The sequence below is a fragment of the Nothoprocta perdicaria genome, unplaced genomic scaffold, assembly GCF_003342845.1.
Source record: "Nothoprocta perdicaria isolate Ctin4 unplaced genomic scaffold, notPer1 scaffold_85, whole genome shotgun sequence".
Taxonomy (NCBI): domain Eukaryota; kingdom Metazoa; phylum Chordata; class Aves; order Tinamiformes; family Tinamidae; genus Nothoprocta; species Nothoprocta perdicaria.
This window is the reverse complement of record NW_020456143.1, coordinates 2,563,746-2,578,407: the sequence shown is the minus strand read 5'-3', so window position 1 is coordinate 2,578,407 and position 14,662 is coordinate 2,563,746. Positions and strand designations below refer to the sequence as shown.

The window sequence follows — 14,662 nt, the reverse complement described above, 5'->3', positions numbered from 1 at the left end:
TGCAGGAATCTGTCCTCAAATGGAACTGTTGACTGTCACTTTGTTCTTCTCCTCCATGTCCTTCCCTGAGAGAGGGAGGACCCAGATAAGTGTATATTTGAACTTGAGTTCCAGGTGGTTTAAGTTAACCAAAATGAGTGCTATCCCATGTATCATCATGTCCCATACTCCTGGAAGCCCAACTACAAAGAGCTACTACAGAAAGACTTTGACAAGTTGGGAGTCTTTGTCACTTGTCTTTTTTTATGGGATTTGTTAACTTATACACTGTCTTCTCTTTCTCTTCCATATAGAATATAGGCCTTACTTCTGTGTAGGCCTTCTTAAGGCATGTGCCATTAACCTACATGAAGGATGTTGTAGAATCAAACATGGAAATGTATAACCACTTCAGTGAAGGCTGTAGTGAAGGACTGGGTGTAAAGGCCATTCCTGCTAGGCCACAGAAGTACTTAAAAAAAAAAAAAAAAAAAGGATAATGCCAGAATTTATTGTACCCACTATTCTCAGAGTATATATGTTGCATTTAATCCCCTGCTTGCTTACATACTATCTAACCATGAGATTACCATGAAGGAGAAGTTTCTGTTAAAATAACTCAGATTTTTGAAAGGGGAAATACTGTGTATGAGAAAACAAACAGTGGTTTAAAATGATCATCATAGGCTTTTTCCCATGAAAAGAAGAAAAAAAAACACCCTTGTTTGTGATTGATTTTATTATTTTTTTTATGTAGTATGGACAGATTACAGAAGATGTGACATAGATCTTACTTGCAGAACATAATGTGCTTTTCAGATTGTGATCTCTTTTATTAAATTTTTTTCAATCTCTTTCTCTTCATATCTTTTARAGGGTATTTTTGTATCACTCTCAGTGTCAGTGTTTTCAATTGCGATTTAAACTCCTTAAATATTTGTGTTCTTTTAATTTGTTCTAAATCTGTTCCAGGAACTGATATTGAGACATTTGTTTTTGTGTTTAGCTTGCCAAGCAAAGCAATGAAATTTAAGTTTTTAAAAAATTAATATTAAGAGTTTAGTTCTGTGGATGTGAGTTTAAAAAAATTATATGAAATTCATAAGAATGTTATAGAAATATTTAACAGATTTTTCCTATTAAATAATTAATTAACTGACCACATATTTTAGAAACTATATTGGATGCATATTAATGTATTTTTTTACGCTTACAGATCTAATCTTCAAAGCAGACTGAAAGGGCCTCAGGAGTAATTGAATATTCTTTAGGYTCATTTCAAAATCCTAACTTTAATTTATAGGGCTTGATGCCTTCATCATTTAATTTTCCTGCTGATGCCATTCTGTAGTGTCAGAAAGGTTTCAAATGGAAATACTAGTGTGGCTATTTTAACTCATAAATCTTCCTTTTCTGGCCTTAAGGTACATACTCAGCACTTAAATCCATCCCACTTCGCCTGTTGTCTTAAACTGTGAAATAATGAATCAAGGACCATCTTATTGTTCTTTGTGTACTGTARATTTCTCAAGGTTAATATAAAGCAATAATAATTAGAATAGAGACAGCATTATGAGTACATATATTAGAAGCATATAATAATATACCCCACAAATAATCAATGATGTGCACTGTTTACTCCAACATCTGTCAGCCTCCTCTTTACAGCTTGCTCCGACAGTCTGCCTTATTGTAAGAACAAGTCTAYGTGTTTTACTGTTGAAGTAATGTATTTTAGAGTCAAGGGTCTCTTCACACTGCATTAGCCTAGCTAGTAGCTCTCTTCTGTTTAAAGTAAAACATTATTGATCCAAGGGTCCTCAGAAGAGCTCATCTGTTGTAGCATATCAGGGAATGTCCTGTAAATCACTTCCCCAAATACCTGGTTCACTGGTGCAACGGTGAACTTAAACCCTGGAATTTCATTTCTGATTTTATTGCAAATGAGAAATGTGGAGAGCGAGAGTAGATGAGGACTGGAGATTATGAACAGGAAAGCTGATTAAGAAGTATATATATACAATGAAGGATTTGTATCAAGTTTTTGTTCCAGTAGACATTCCTGTACAGTGTGGACAGAAATATCCAAGCTTTTTTTGAAAGACACCAGAAGTAGTGTAAGTGCTCACCATGTTAGGGCAAAGTATGCCATGGCATTCCTTGATAAAAGCAAGTTTTAATAGTCCCAAAAGACTGTCGTGTTGAGGTAGCTAACTTGTTCTGCCAATGCAGGTCAATGTCTCTGCTTAGCAAGAAACTGTGGCATTAAGATATACAGATCAGCCTTGGACTTTGATATGCTTGATCTCAGCAAGATGCTGTTTTGCATTTTGTAGATATACTCCATAATCTTGTTACAGCACTTATAAGTTTTTGATTTATAAATGTATGATAAAATAAATTTAAGTTAGTCRTGCAATTTAGGAAAACCTAAGCCTGACAATGTGGTAAGAGAAGTGAAGCAGATTTTTGTAGGCAATATTTTATACTGAAACACACAAAATGATAATGCTGCATGTTTGTGCAAGTGAAAGTAAGGTACACACAAAAACAGTGTGCTAAGAGTATATACTTCAGAATCCATGATATTTTTCACTCAGAGTTAATAACAGATTTTCTACTACAAGTCTATATAGTGATTTTTTTTTTTTTAATTTCACTGGAGGATGTAATATAAAAGCAGCTGGGGAAGCAGAAATGTAGTAGTATAGTAGTATCATATATTAGGACTTTCTTCATACTTTTAAAACATATTTTTGGAATTTCCAGGAGCAAAATTCATTGGAACTTTTCCTATTCCGGACACCTATAACCCAGATGATGACAAAATCTACTTCTTTTTCCGAGAAATATCACAAGATAGTGGAACATCTGACAAGACAATCCTTTCCAGAGTTGGGAGGGTTTGTAAGGTGAGGAATCTCTCACATTATTTTTAATAGAAAAGTTTGGTGTGCTTCTGTGGGATTTTTTTTTTTCCCAAATAATCAGAAAGAAGTAATGATACATGCTTCACTGAAAAATAAGCTTGATATTGAATGTGTGTATTACTTTTAGAAAAAAAAGCTAATATAAGTGATAACTCAGCATATGCAAATAATAATATATTGACTTTGAGKTTATAAAATAGTGACAGTGTCTGTTTCATTAGCTTTCAGTGAGGGTTCACTTGTTGGTATGTATATTTAATGTACATCAGTACGTCATCTCTGGGCACTGCGAAAAGCTGGGATCATTCATTTGTTTCTGTGCACACCTCATGTGGGTGTTGAGTTGGGAGGAAGTTAAAAGGTTATACCTTTTCCTGAGCTACATCCACATCTCCCTGAAGGTGTCCTTCCCCGTGGTAAAGTGCAGTCCTTGAACAGTTGATCATCAGGTGCCAAGTCTGCTCCAGCACTAAAAGTTTAAGTCTATTAGTAGTACCTGACCCATTTTAGAAGACTGCCCCATTCCACTTCTCTTTTATTACRTTTAGCATTGTGCCTTATGAAAGATATCTGCCCCTGTGGTGCACTTAACCTGGACCTAGATTTTCTTGAACTGCACTCATTGTAGCAGCATTTCTGATAAGGCCAGGAGCCTCTTTTAAAACGGTAATGCAAAGATAAAACAATTACCGTTACATGGCAGTGGTGACCAGTAGAGAGTCTGCTATTTAGCAKCCCGCTATTGTTCCTAATATCTTCCTCTGGTGGCAGCAGAAGAGACTATGGGCTTTGGCAGACTTATTCTCTCTCACCCCTGTAGTGCCTAGTGCTGAAGGAGTGGATTTGTATGGGTGCTGCCATCCTGTCCTTCAGTCAATCCAGGTACGCAGGAATCATTGCTAAAAGTCAGCAAAATGGGGCTTTAAAGTTGTCTTCATATAACATATAACAACAAATATAATAACAAAATATAAGCTTTGAGCAAATGTTTATCTCCAGATGATCAGTAAACGCCATCATAGTAATCACTCAATTAGGTAACATAYTTCTGTGATGTTTTGTTCACAGGTTTTCATTGACATGTATTTTTTGAGCAACATTACTCTGCTGACAGTGAGTGTTTTCTTAAGGAAAGGACTGAAAGTAAACAAATGAACAAAACAGTGATTTGCCATAAGATGTGTTTAAAAAAAAAAATGCCAGAAATAAGAGGGACACTCACTAATAAAAGCAAACACCACTTGTATGGAATGTGTGGATATGTAAATCTGTGAGTCTTCTGCAGTCCAGGGACCCCCTAATAAATGAGATTTCAGTTACCACAGACATTTCACACTTCGGCCCTTGATCTAAATGTTAAGAAAACAAACAAACAAAAACACCTCATTCATTAATCAGTTCACTAGGAGGTTTTTAACTAGAYGAAAGAATGGATAATTTTCAGTTGGGTATTTCTCAGAAGTATGATTAATGGCAGACTGGAAATGCAAACACATATGATTTGCTGTGACATGGCATTTGCTGATTATGAGAAAGCACTTAATGCATTAGGAAAACTTGATGGACAACATTTTCAAGCCAAGGCACATGAGAGATTACATTAAACTAAGATATATTAGCAAGAGAGCTCTAACATCCTTTACTAGGAAAAAAAAAGGCAGATAAGGTATCCTAACAAAAGCAGACATATTATAAGGTATTCCTAATGAGYAGGCATAATTGTACCTCAAAACACTCACAAGAGACTGAATTTGTAAAGTAAGCATGTTAGGGGAAAAATAAAAGCCTTGAATTTTATTTTTTAATAGATCAGGAACAGATCTGACCATTAAAAAATTATTTAGTAGTAGCATGAAATTGGTATTGAGCATTGGTAGCATGAAAAAAATGACCATTAAAACAGATTTAATGGTCAGATTAGGAACACAAACACCTTGAAAACAGTCGAACGTGTTTTATTACACTCATGCATAAAAATAGTTTTTATTTTATTATATATGCATCTATATATTTATTATAAAATATAAATAATATATTATTTATTTATTATATTTATATTATTTTATTTATGCAATGATAATGCATTAGTGTGTGTAGCAAGACACACATAGCACAGTTGTAATGTGCATCTGTGTGTGTGTTTTTGTGCATGCTCACACAAATGCACATGAGGGCAGACATTCAAGAGGACCCATCACCCTCTGATAGAAAGGAGGAAACTCTCAAGAGATTGAGCATCTCCGAACTCTTTTCTTTTTTTTTCATTAGAACAATGGAAACTTATAGGTAAGGTGATTATAATTAGTTTTACACTGTCTTGTTTTACACATTGAGAACTTCCTGAAGGCTGTAGACTTCTACTGAAAAATTTAGACTCATGCTTTTTTTTTTTTTTTTTTTTTTTATTATATTTGTCTAAATTACCTTCAAACTTCAATATGAATAAAATTATTATTTGATATAAATTATAAATTAATGATGTGTAAGCACATTCCGCTTTTTGCACACTAATCTTCTAAGGTGCTCTGGATCTGTGGTCTGCTGTGATAAATATGCTGTGCTTAATTTTCTGATATGCAATTGATGTCTGTAACAGTTAATTCTCTGATATGGAATTGATGCCTATGACGGTTTCTGCTTACTCTGCCTAGTTAGTGTGGTCTGTACTGCATAAAGATAAGCCTTTGCCTTCTTCCCATAGCAAGCACAGAACACCGGTATATGGGAGAAGACCAGCAACTGTTGAAATCTTTTGCTTGGTGTAAACCCAATTTCCTTCCACTAGAGCTTAATTACTCTCTACCTCACGGTGCCTCAGGGCTCCTGTAYATTAATGTCAGAGACATGCTGAAATTAGAATAGGCTTTGTTTTTAATAAGGAGGTTGGTCAATGCAGCCTATTCTTTGGCTACTTTTTTGCTGTCTGAACAATGTGCCGGCTCACTGGTCATCCCCCTTAGGGAACAGCTTCTCCAGAAAGCATTCCCATCTCCCGGCTGCTTTCAGGCCCAGAAGATTACAAYATACTCCCTGGCAGTTCTTTGCCCCGAGTCAAACAGCTGTCACTTGTCCTGTTCTTCAGCCCATCCTTATGCTTACCGTCAAGCAGCATGTTCCGTAATAATGGAGCTGCTGCAGTGCTGAACAGCACTAATTTAGATTTACGTCATCTGCACTCTGTGTGTCATTAGGGGATATCGTTACGAATGGGGAGGAAGTGCTTTCAACAGTCACTTTCAGACCCTGTTGTGCCATTTATCATGGCAAATGGCATTTCCTATTTTTGCTTTGAGGGAGGGGGAGAAAGTATCATCGACCTATCTGAAATACATGATATGTCTTATGATATATTTGTACTCATGTGAAGTGTGATATTTTGGGTTATTTGTTTTCTTTTCATAAGTGAAAACACGTACAGATATACTCCCATGTATTGAATGCATCACACAGACCATTGCTTCAATACATGCATCAATATATATATCTAATTCTGGAAAAAGAGGCATAAGCTGTTTCAGTTGCATTGCCTTCAAGTCAATGCTACTGCACCAGTTTGCATCTGCTAAAGACCTGACCCAGTCACTACACCTAGAGCTAGATTTTGAAAATAATATGTACCATCYATGCACTGTGCCCTTTGCAGTCAAGCAGTGTCAGCTACACTTTGGCATATATATTCACTGTAATGTGATGACAGAATTGTCATTGTGTTTAAGCACACCGCATATAAAAACAAATATAACCCTGGAAAACAGGCTGCCCGGAGAGGCAGTGAAGTCTCCTCCTTTGGAGAGCTTCAAAACCTGTCTGGATGCAACCCTATGCCATGTGCTGTAGGTGTCCCCACTGGAGCAGAGGGGTTGGACTAGATATCTCTAGAGGTCCCTTCCAGCCTTAACCATTCTGTGATTCTGTGAAAAGGCTTATATTTTCTTTCTTATTTCCCATTTGAATGAAATGAAAAGTAAAAATCCTAGCTTCTAAGACTCCCCACAAAGGTTCTGGAGAGGGAGGTAGGTTGAGGAGATTTTTGTTTGTTTGTTTTTCTTCATAGAATCACATTTTTTTTTGCAGTTACAACCTCATTCTATTGGAATGGAATGTAAATTAGCCAGAAGCAGTAGTCTCTCTGCTGCAGTATGAAAATCCTGTTTATTATTACAGCAATGTCTATTTCTTGTATTACAAGCTGCTCTTTAATGGCTCTGGTGATGTATTGCAAAAGTTACTGCATGTGGGCTTAGAGACTGATTTCTAAGAGACCTCAGCTGCCAAAAAATCAGACTTCAGCCCCTGATGTGTGTATTTCCCAGCGCATTCAGCATCCAGAAGCTTTCTTTGTGCTGGGTGGGAACAATTGAGCTCTTTGTCCTTTTTCTATATACCCTTCCACCCGACATATACTGATCTGTACCTGGGGACAGGGAATATAGCAATTAGGCACAGCCCTCCTGCTTAAACGCTGCTTTCTCAGGGCGGTGGAATGCAATCATTTTAAGAGCCCCTGAGTCAAGAGCGGAGGACACACCCTGCATTCCACCTTGGGGGAATGCAATTCATTTCCAAAGCCATGAGCACAAGAAGAGTTCAAGACCATGACCTTGCATCCCGTCTGATGCTTTAGGGCAATTTGTACTCCTGGAGTGCCAGCTTTCCTCCCGCGAGCCCAGGCACGGGGGCTCCAGTGGTCTCCAGCGTTGGGCTGGTTGGGTCTAAGAGTTAAGAGGTGTTTTTCTTGTCTGGGAAATAGTCTAGCCACCCCGTTAGTGTGAGTCGGGATAACCGGATCATTAACATTCCTTCTGTTTCTATATTATGTAATGCATCACCGTATATAGATAATTGAGCTACCTCCAAAAACGACCGAGGGCTTTATAGCGTAATGCTATACCATTTGGCAATATTAGCTCAGGTCCCGGAAGCAAAATAGCCATGTTAACATGTTCTCAGCAGGGCTAATTAGCATGGGCTTGGTGCCATGCGAGCACAGCTATCCGGCTTCCAGTTCTGGAGGCGTCTCATTCCAGACGAGCTGGGAGACCAAAATTACTGACACTTACATGCTTGCATACTTTCTATGACACCATAATGTTGCCCAGACACAATAGTGATTTTTTTTTTTTTGAGGAAGGGTTCTTTTAGCCTTATATGCCATTTGAAAGTTTTCAAATGATGTAAGAAAAGCAGATGCTCATCAAGATGATGTCATTTTAAGGGCTGATGCTTTGGAGACAGCCCAGTTCCACACTGTATTYGTTTCTAACTGTAATGAGTTATGAGATATGACTGGACTTTGTCAGGTCCGTAGCTCCAGCTTGCCTATTGCAAAGGTACAGGCATGAGTATAGGAAATTCTCTTTTTTTTTTGTCCCTAATGGGTGTGTTTCAACAATGTAATCAGCATTTTTTTTTATTAAATTTCATGATTTGCCAGTGAAGCAAAAATATGTAGGCTATGATTATATATAAGAGGTGTAACTGAATTTTACTGAGCCTCAGGGAAAATCAAAAAGAAAATGTAGTGTCAAGATACAGTTTTAAAAATGGATTATAGAAATGCAGCTGGAAAATATCTAAAACAAAGTCTGGAAAGCTTTCTAGTTGCTTTTCAGAGCATACTATCTTTCCCCACTGATATAGAAGTGTAGAACTCGCAAAATTAACTGCAGTAGATTTCCTATGCATCTCTCAGCTTAATCCAAAGCCCCTGTCTTCAGACTGCTTTTTGTTAATATCATTAAATATTTTTAAAAGTAGTAATGGTGCCTTTTTTTTTTTTTTTTCCATCATAAAATTAGCTGTATACTTATTCAAAATGTGAAATTCTGGGTGATTTAAGGTTGTTTTTTTATAAAGAAAATAGCCTATGCCAATATTGCCATGCCCACTTCTTTATGATACTTCAGTACAAGGTTTCTCAATACAGCTACTCAAACCATAGAAGTTCGGTTTAGCTGCATGATCTGTCTAGTCATTGGACTAGACTTCATGACTTCAYGGTCAAAAACCGTACTTGAAGATTTTTTTCCTCTCTCATTTTATATCATTTTTTATGCATTTATTCTGCACAGTTGATTTTAAATCTGAGAGTTTGGACAACAGATAGGTAGAGGCAAGTCAAACGGTGGAATGAACTCTAAAGTGTTTATACTCAAAATCTAAGATTGCTTTTCACTGAGAATTAATTTTATAATGTGTTCATTTTAGCCATCATCATGTACTCATTTGAAAATCCCATCAGCATGAGAGCAAACAGACTAACAGTAAATWTATAGAGTATAAGTAGTCCATGGCAGTCTTTGAACAGCTTTGGGAAGTCTTCTTAATGCTGACAAACAAGGTGTTGTAGGATCTTAGCATGAATATTGAGTGGCCATGTGGTAAARTGGAGTTTATCAGTGAAAAGCTTAATTTTATTATTGTATTTCTCCTGAAACACATTCAAGCATGCTGTTGTCATCTCTTTCTCTTCACCTGAGACCATTTATTTCTGGTTTTTGTTTTTCTCATGGTATGCATAGCAACATTCCCAAACTTTYCTTTTCTGTATGGTTACATTTTCCAATTTGGATCCTATTTCAAACAGAAAAAAGACTCTGGGTATGAGGTTTAAACATCTTCCAAAATAAGAGCCAATTTTTTCCATTGTGAACCAAATAATTGTGCATGCTTAGCATAAGTAAATTACCGCTCTGAATGAAATAGCAGCAAATCGTTTGAAGAGCAGGAACTCAAAGCTAAAATAAACCCACAGTTTATTTTTCCCATATATTTTTTTACCCATCTGAACCCATGGTTCACACAAAGGACATTTCCATAGTGAATGTGGCCCTTTCAGACTACAGTATTCCAGTTTTAGCTGTGTTTTTCATTTATGATAAAGACCTACTTTCCTATTGTCTTAAAGTCTCGAAATATGTGGATGCCCAGAATGGCATCCTTACCTTGCAAGTTTCACRTAAGCTTTATGATGTCTCACGGTGTGTGGTCAAGGGACTAAGTCATCTTGTCCTGTGTTCAGCTCCTGCAACTTCTCTCCGGATTCAGTCCAAAGACTTCCCTTGCTCAGTCCTACTGGGCACTCCCTGCTTTCAGCAAAGGGAGTCAAAATCAGGAGTGATTTTGACAACTAGCCCCAGTTGCTACTGGCTATGGAAAATTGTCTCTCTGCTGCCTAAGGCTGGTGTCTAGTTGAGTAAGGGCACAGGTTGAGACAAATGTTTGGCCTTTTGGTTTGTTTTGATTTTGAAATCTATATTTAATCCTGGTTGTGCAATTGGCTTTGTACTTGCGCACAGCTCACTGAATGATCTGAACCACAACCTATAATCTTAGTCTGCAAAAGATGCTATTTAACCTCTCTGGTTTCTTTTGCAGCAAACAGCGTGGTTTACACTAAGAGGAGGCTAGAGCAGTGACAGTGTTTGAGAGTGGAAAACTTGCAAAGTTAAAGATGAAGACTCTTTAGTCTCTCTGCCTGACGCTATGGCTCTGTCTCAGGTTGGGGAATACAGACAGAAATGCAGGACCAGTGATGTATTAGGTACTGGACTATAACAGAGTCTTAGTCCAGAAAGATTTCAGACGTGACAGCCCCACAGGGACCAAGTGGCAGTCTGGGGTTTGCACATCTGCACTCTAGACTGAGTTTTCTGTTTGATTTGCAATAAMACCCAGCTCTGAAGAGTTGTGGGGAAAATGGTCAAACCAGCTGTGAAAGCAAGTTTGGGTAGTGCAAAGGCCAACAGAGGAGCTTCACAGATACAGAGGAACTTCTGATTTTGTCCCTAGAGGACAAAGATGACGTGGCCTGTAGTTTGAGGAGTCCTGCGGAGGTTCTGTTTATCCCAAGCCTTCCTATGGAGGTGACATGCGGCTGAGCAGTTCACATCAGCTCTCTGTACACGTTCTCACTTAGATTTAGTTCTAATTGTGTCTTAGGTCTGCTGTGGTGCTGGAGACCTTGCAATGCACAGACTGTGTGCTGAAGATTTTCACCGTTCTGCTACTTGCGTGCTTGGTAACATCTGTTACTGGGAAAACATGTGAAAGGTGTGACTGAGTCCCAGCCATATCMTGATTTTGGCTATAGAAGATCAATTAGCAGAAGTGCTATAAACTAGCAATAGCCACAGTACCCAGAARAGCTGAAGCTGCCTTGTATATAAAAGTATATGATCTCATGGTAAAAAGCATTTCCATGCAAAGGCTCTGTCATTTCACAGAAATAGCAGAAATGCTAGACAGAATTGCCACCTTCACTTTCAGATAAGACCTGGAGACAGAAAGGTGAACTGGCTTTCCCAAAGCTACTCCAGACTTCTATAAAAGAGCAGTCCCATATTTAAATCATATTTCTCTTGTTTATGTATCAACTGAATTTTTACWCTCTCTCTCGGTCGCACTTCATGGGTTGCCTGTATCTGCACCACAACCTGTTGGAATCATGTGAGGAATCTTTCCTTCTACATCAGTATAGTTCAGACTAGAGACTTTGAAGCTAGATTTGTGAAGGGAGACGTCTTACTTTCCTGTGCACGGCCAGTACTTTATGAGAGTTGGGAACGGACAGAATGTATGCAACAAGACATAATAGTAAATGAAATACGGCTTTGAACACATTAGTCCACTGATAAGTATGTTGGCTGTTTGTCCTTATAGAAATTCCTGAAGTCTGCTGAAAGATTTTTCCATAATGTGTGACTTTACTTCTTATATTTAATGTGTTTATGGTGGCTTTACTGTTTAGACTGCAAACAAAAGAAGGGCTCCAGGGCTGTTTGCAGTTTCAGCACTTTCCCCCTCTATTCCTCAGCATTTCCTTTTGTTCAGTCAAGGAATTCACTTTGGAGGATTCTTTTGCATATCTTGCCACTGGCTCTAATTAATAACCTGTTTCTAGAAATTCCAGTCATTGTCTTCTTTGATTTAAGTGGTTGTTCAGGATAATTACTATTTTAAAAGTTTTATGAATCACAGTGTTTGACATCTTTGAAGTTGATTGATTTTCCGAAAAMCTGCACTTTCTGTTCTAATGCTCAATTTGTCACTATTACTTAGAAACAAACAAAAGATTTAGAGCCTCTAAGATGCAGATGTTCTTTAGCTTTGTTGCGATCTGTTTGCTTGCTTAGTAGCTTCTATGACACACATTTGTGCATTTTGATGAAGCTAAATTTCTATCATGCAGAAGACATAGCCGGAGGGAAAGCTGATGCAACAGAAAGTCTTTAGTATAACTTGTTTTTTAAACCACTTGTTCTTAACTCTATTCCAACAGGATTAATTCACAGTAAGCTGGTAGCATCTCTAAGCAAATGGTTTGAAAATCACATTTGTTCTGCTATATGTAAATTGCAGATATGCATAGAATTCTCCCAGTAAAAATATTTTTTACTTCACAAATGTTAGATTATGGCATTTAAACATCATTTTTTAGTGATTTGAAGTGAGGCTTTAGTGATTTGATTATTTAGTGAAACATTTACAGGTGTACCTGTATTTTAATCTAAGTTGTGCATCAGTTATTTTAATTCTTTTTGCAGCTTGAAACCTGATTTTTCACTCCAAATCTAATTATTTTTAGAACAAAGGCATAGCAAAAAAAAATAGCAAAAACTCTTTAATTTCTAATTTATCTCTATCAATATAATGAAATACCTACTTTTGTGGATAATTTCTGCATTTCGGCCTTTGTGGKTTTTTTTGTTGTTTTAGTTCTCTATGCATGACACATTGAACTGTCTGCCTTCTAGCTGACAATTTATCTAAATCTCCAATCAGACAAAAACAAGTTAGAGATTTTACAGGCACTTCTTTTTTTCTGTCATAGAGAAGGTATTTCAGGCAAAAAATTTGGTATTTGTTACAGCTTGTGAAACTGCAAAGCAGTAAGTGATAATTAAACTTTTATTTATATTCAAAAGAAATATGCAGTCTTAAGTGCCTTCATCTGTAATGTAACAAGGTTTATAGTAAACACTGTTAATCCACTGTGCTTAGAAGTGATATTTTGTGAGATAAGATTTCAGATACTTGTGGGTGCTGTCTGTTACAGGGAGATTAGCCATATTTTTGGAATGAAAGGACTGTTCATTCTGCTTTTCTCTGAGCACTTAAATCTTAAATTTGTCTTGTCTTCTTGTTTCATCTCACCGAAATACCTAGTGTTCTTTGTTTTCAGTCCTGGTATCTCCAACTCAGAACCATTGCAGCGTATCAACTACATGCTCCAGTGGCACTGAGCCCAATCCTTGCTTGGTGTAAATCAGTCAAACAGGGATTTTAGGAATCTTTTACTTTGTATTAAGTTCACCTTTAAGTTCACCACTGCCCTGGCCTCCCCTTTCTTGATTTTCTTTCTGTGATCCATGTTATCTTTGCTTTCTTATTCAGCCTTCTTTCTAACCCACTGATTGCGCAGCCTCTTCATCTCGCTATAATAACCCAGTCATCAAGGTTTGCAGCATTTTAGCAAATATCAGTGATTCATTGTGGACTGATTTTATTAAGCCAATTTTTCCATAGAAGAGATTGTTTTTCTTGTGGATCAACCCCATCTCAGACAGATGTTGGGCCAATTACTCCTTTACCCAACCTTTCAGGGACCAATAATGATGAAATATGAGGACCTGAGGTATCCATGTCAAGGTCAGCAGATAGGATGCAAGGCTAACTAGTTTGTACCAATATGGTCTGAAGAAAAGGCAGATAATCACATGTTTTTCAGCAGCTGAAACGTCAAGACAGCTCTCAAAGTTTAATCTAATCTATATCAAATAAATAATGTTAGGAAGGAAGGGCTGTCCTTCCGTTATGACATGGAGATTTCTACGGATTCCAGATGTTACCTGGGAATCCAAGAGCAGGTATTTGTCTAAACTACTGATTGGTTTGGAATCTCTTTGCTCTGAGCTGAACTAAGTCCACCTTGTAGTTAAAACTGTCACAGCTGTCATCAGTTCTTGCAGTTTCACAGTCAGTGTATCATTAGGCATTCAAAGATACGGCATTATTCAGAGATGGCAGAAGAGAGATGAAAGTATTATACGACTGCTAATCAAATTAAAAAAATAAAATATACATTTTAGGTTTCTGTAGGTTGAAGCATGTTGAAGGATGTGTCAGAATATCTTATATAGAACTGTTTAAACAAGTAAAGAGTACTTTTTGCCTCAAATAAAATTTTTACCATGAGTTTTTTGGTCTCTGCAGACAGACTCCATTTATAGTGCTGGCTGGTCATGAATTTCTCTTTATTCCCTTATAATTAGTATAGTGTTATTGGCAACATTTAGATTTATGCTTCAAACATAAGGCACACTCAACTAAATGTCTTTGCTAATGTATCTTAAATTCAAGTAACATGGTTAACATTGTGTCTTGGCTTGAACATGAGGAAATATGGAAGCATCTTAAATCCAAGGGAAACTTATATTTCAAAATACATAGCACTTGCTAAGACTGCTTCCTTCCAGCAAAGTGTTTGGTTTGCACTACTCTTTAGTAGTCTCTCTCAGTTCACTCTGTAGAATTACTGATATGTTTAAAATAAACACTTGCAAAAATATTCTCTTGGATCACAGCTTCAGGGTGTAAAACACATTTCTGGATTTTCCAGTTCCTCACAGAAGCTGAATGTCTGAGATGACAGGAGCAGGAGCTGGACAATGCTGTTTTTTCCATTCCAGCCCCAACACCTCTTGCTGCCTCCCAGCTTTCTGATCCTAGCCAGGTGGTTACGCACATCTCAG

The 14,662-nt window shown here is 37.3% G+C and overlaps 1 protein-coding gene across 1 annotated transcript in view; it reads left to right on the top strand.

Annotated features, from left to right (window-relative positions):
* Positions 1–14,662, top strand: part of SEMA3D (semaphorin 3D) — a 93,091-nt gene that overhangs the window by 40,561 nt on the left and 37,868 nt on the right. The window contains exon 7 of the mRNA XM_026052213.1: positions 2,749–2,891. Coding sequence (XP_025907998.1) covers positions 2,749–2,891 — 143 coding nt within the window. The remainder of the gene's footprint in view (positions 1–2,748; positions 2,892–14,662) is intronic.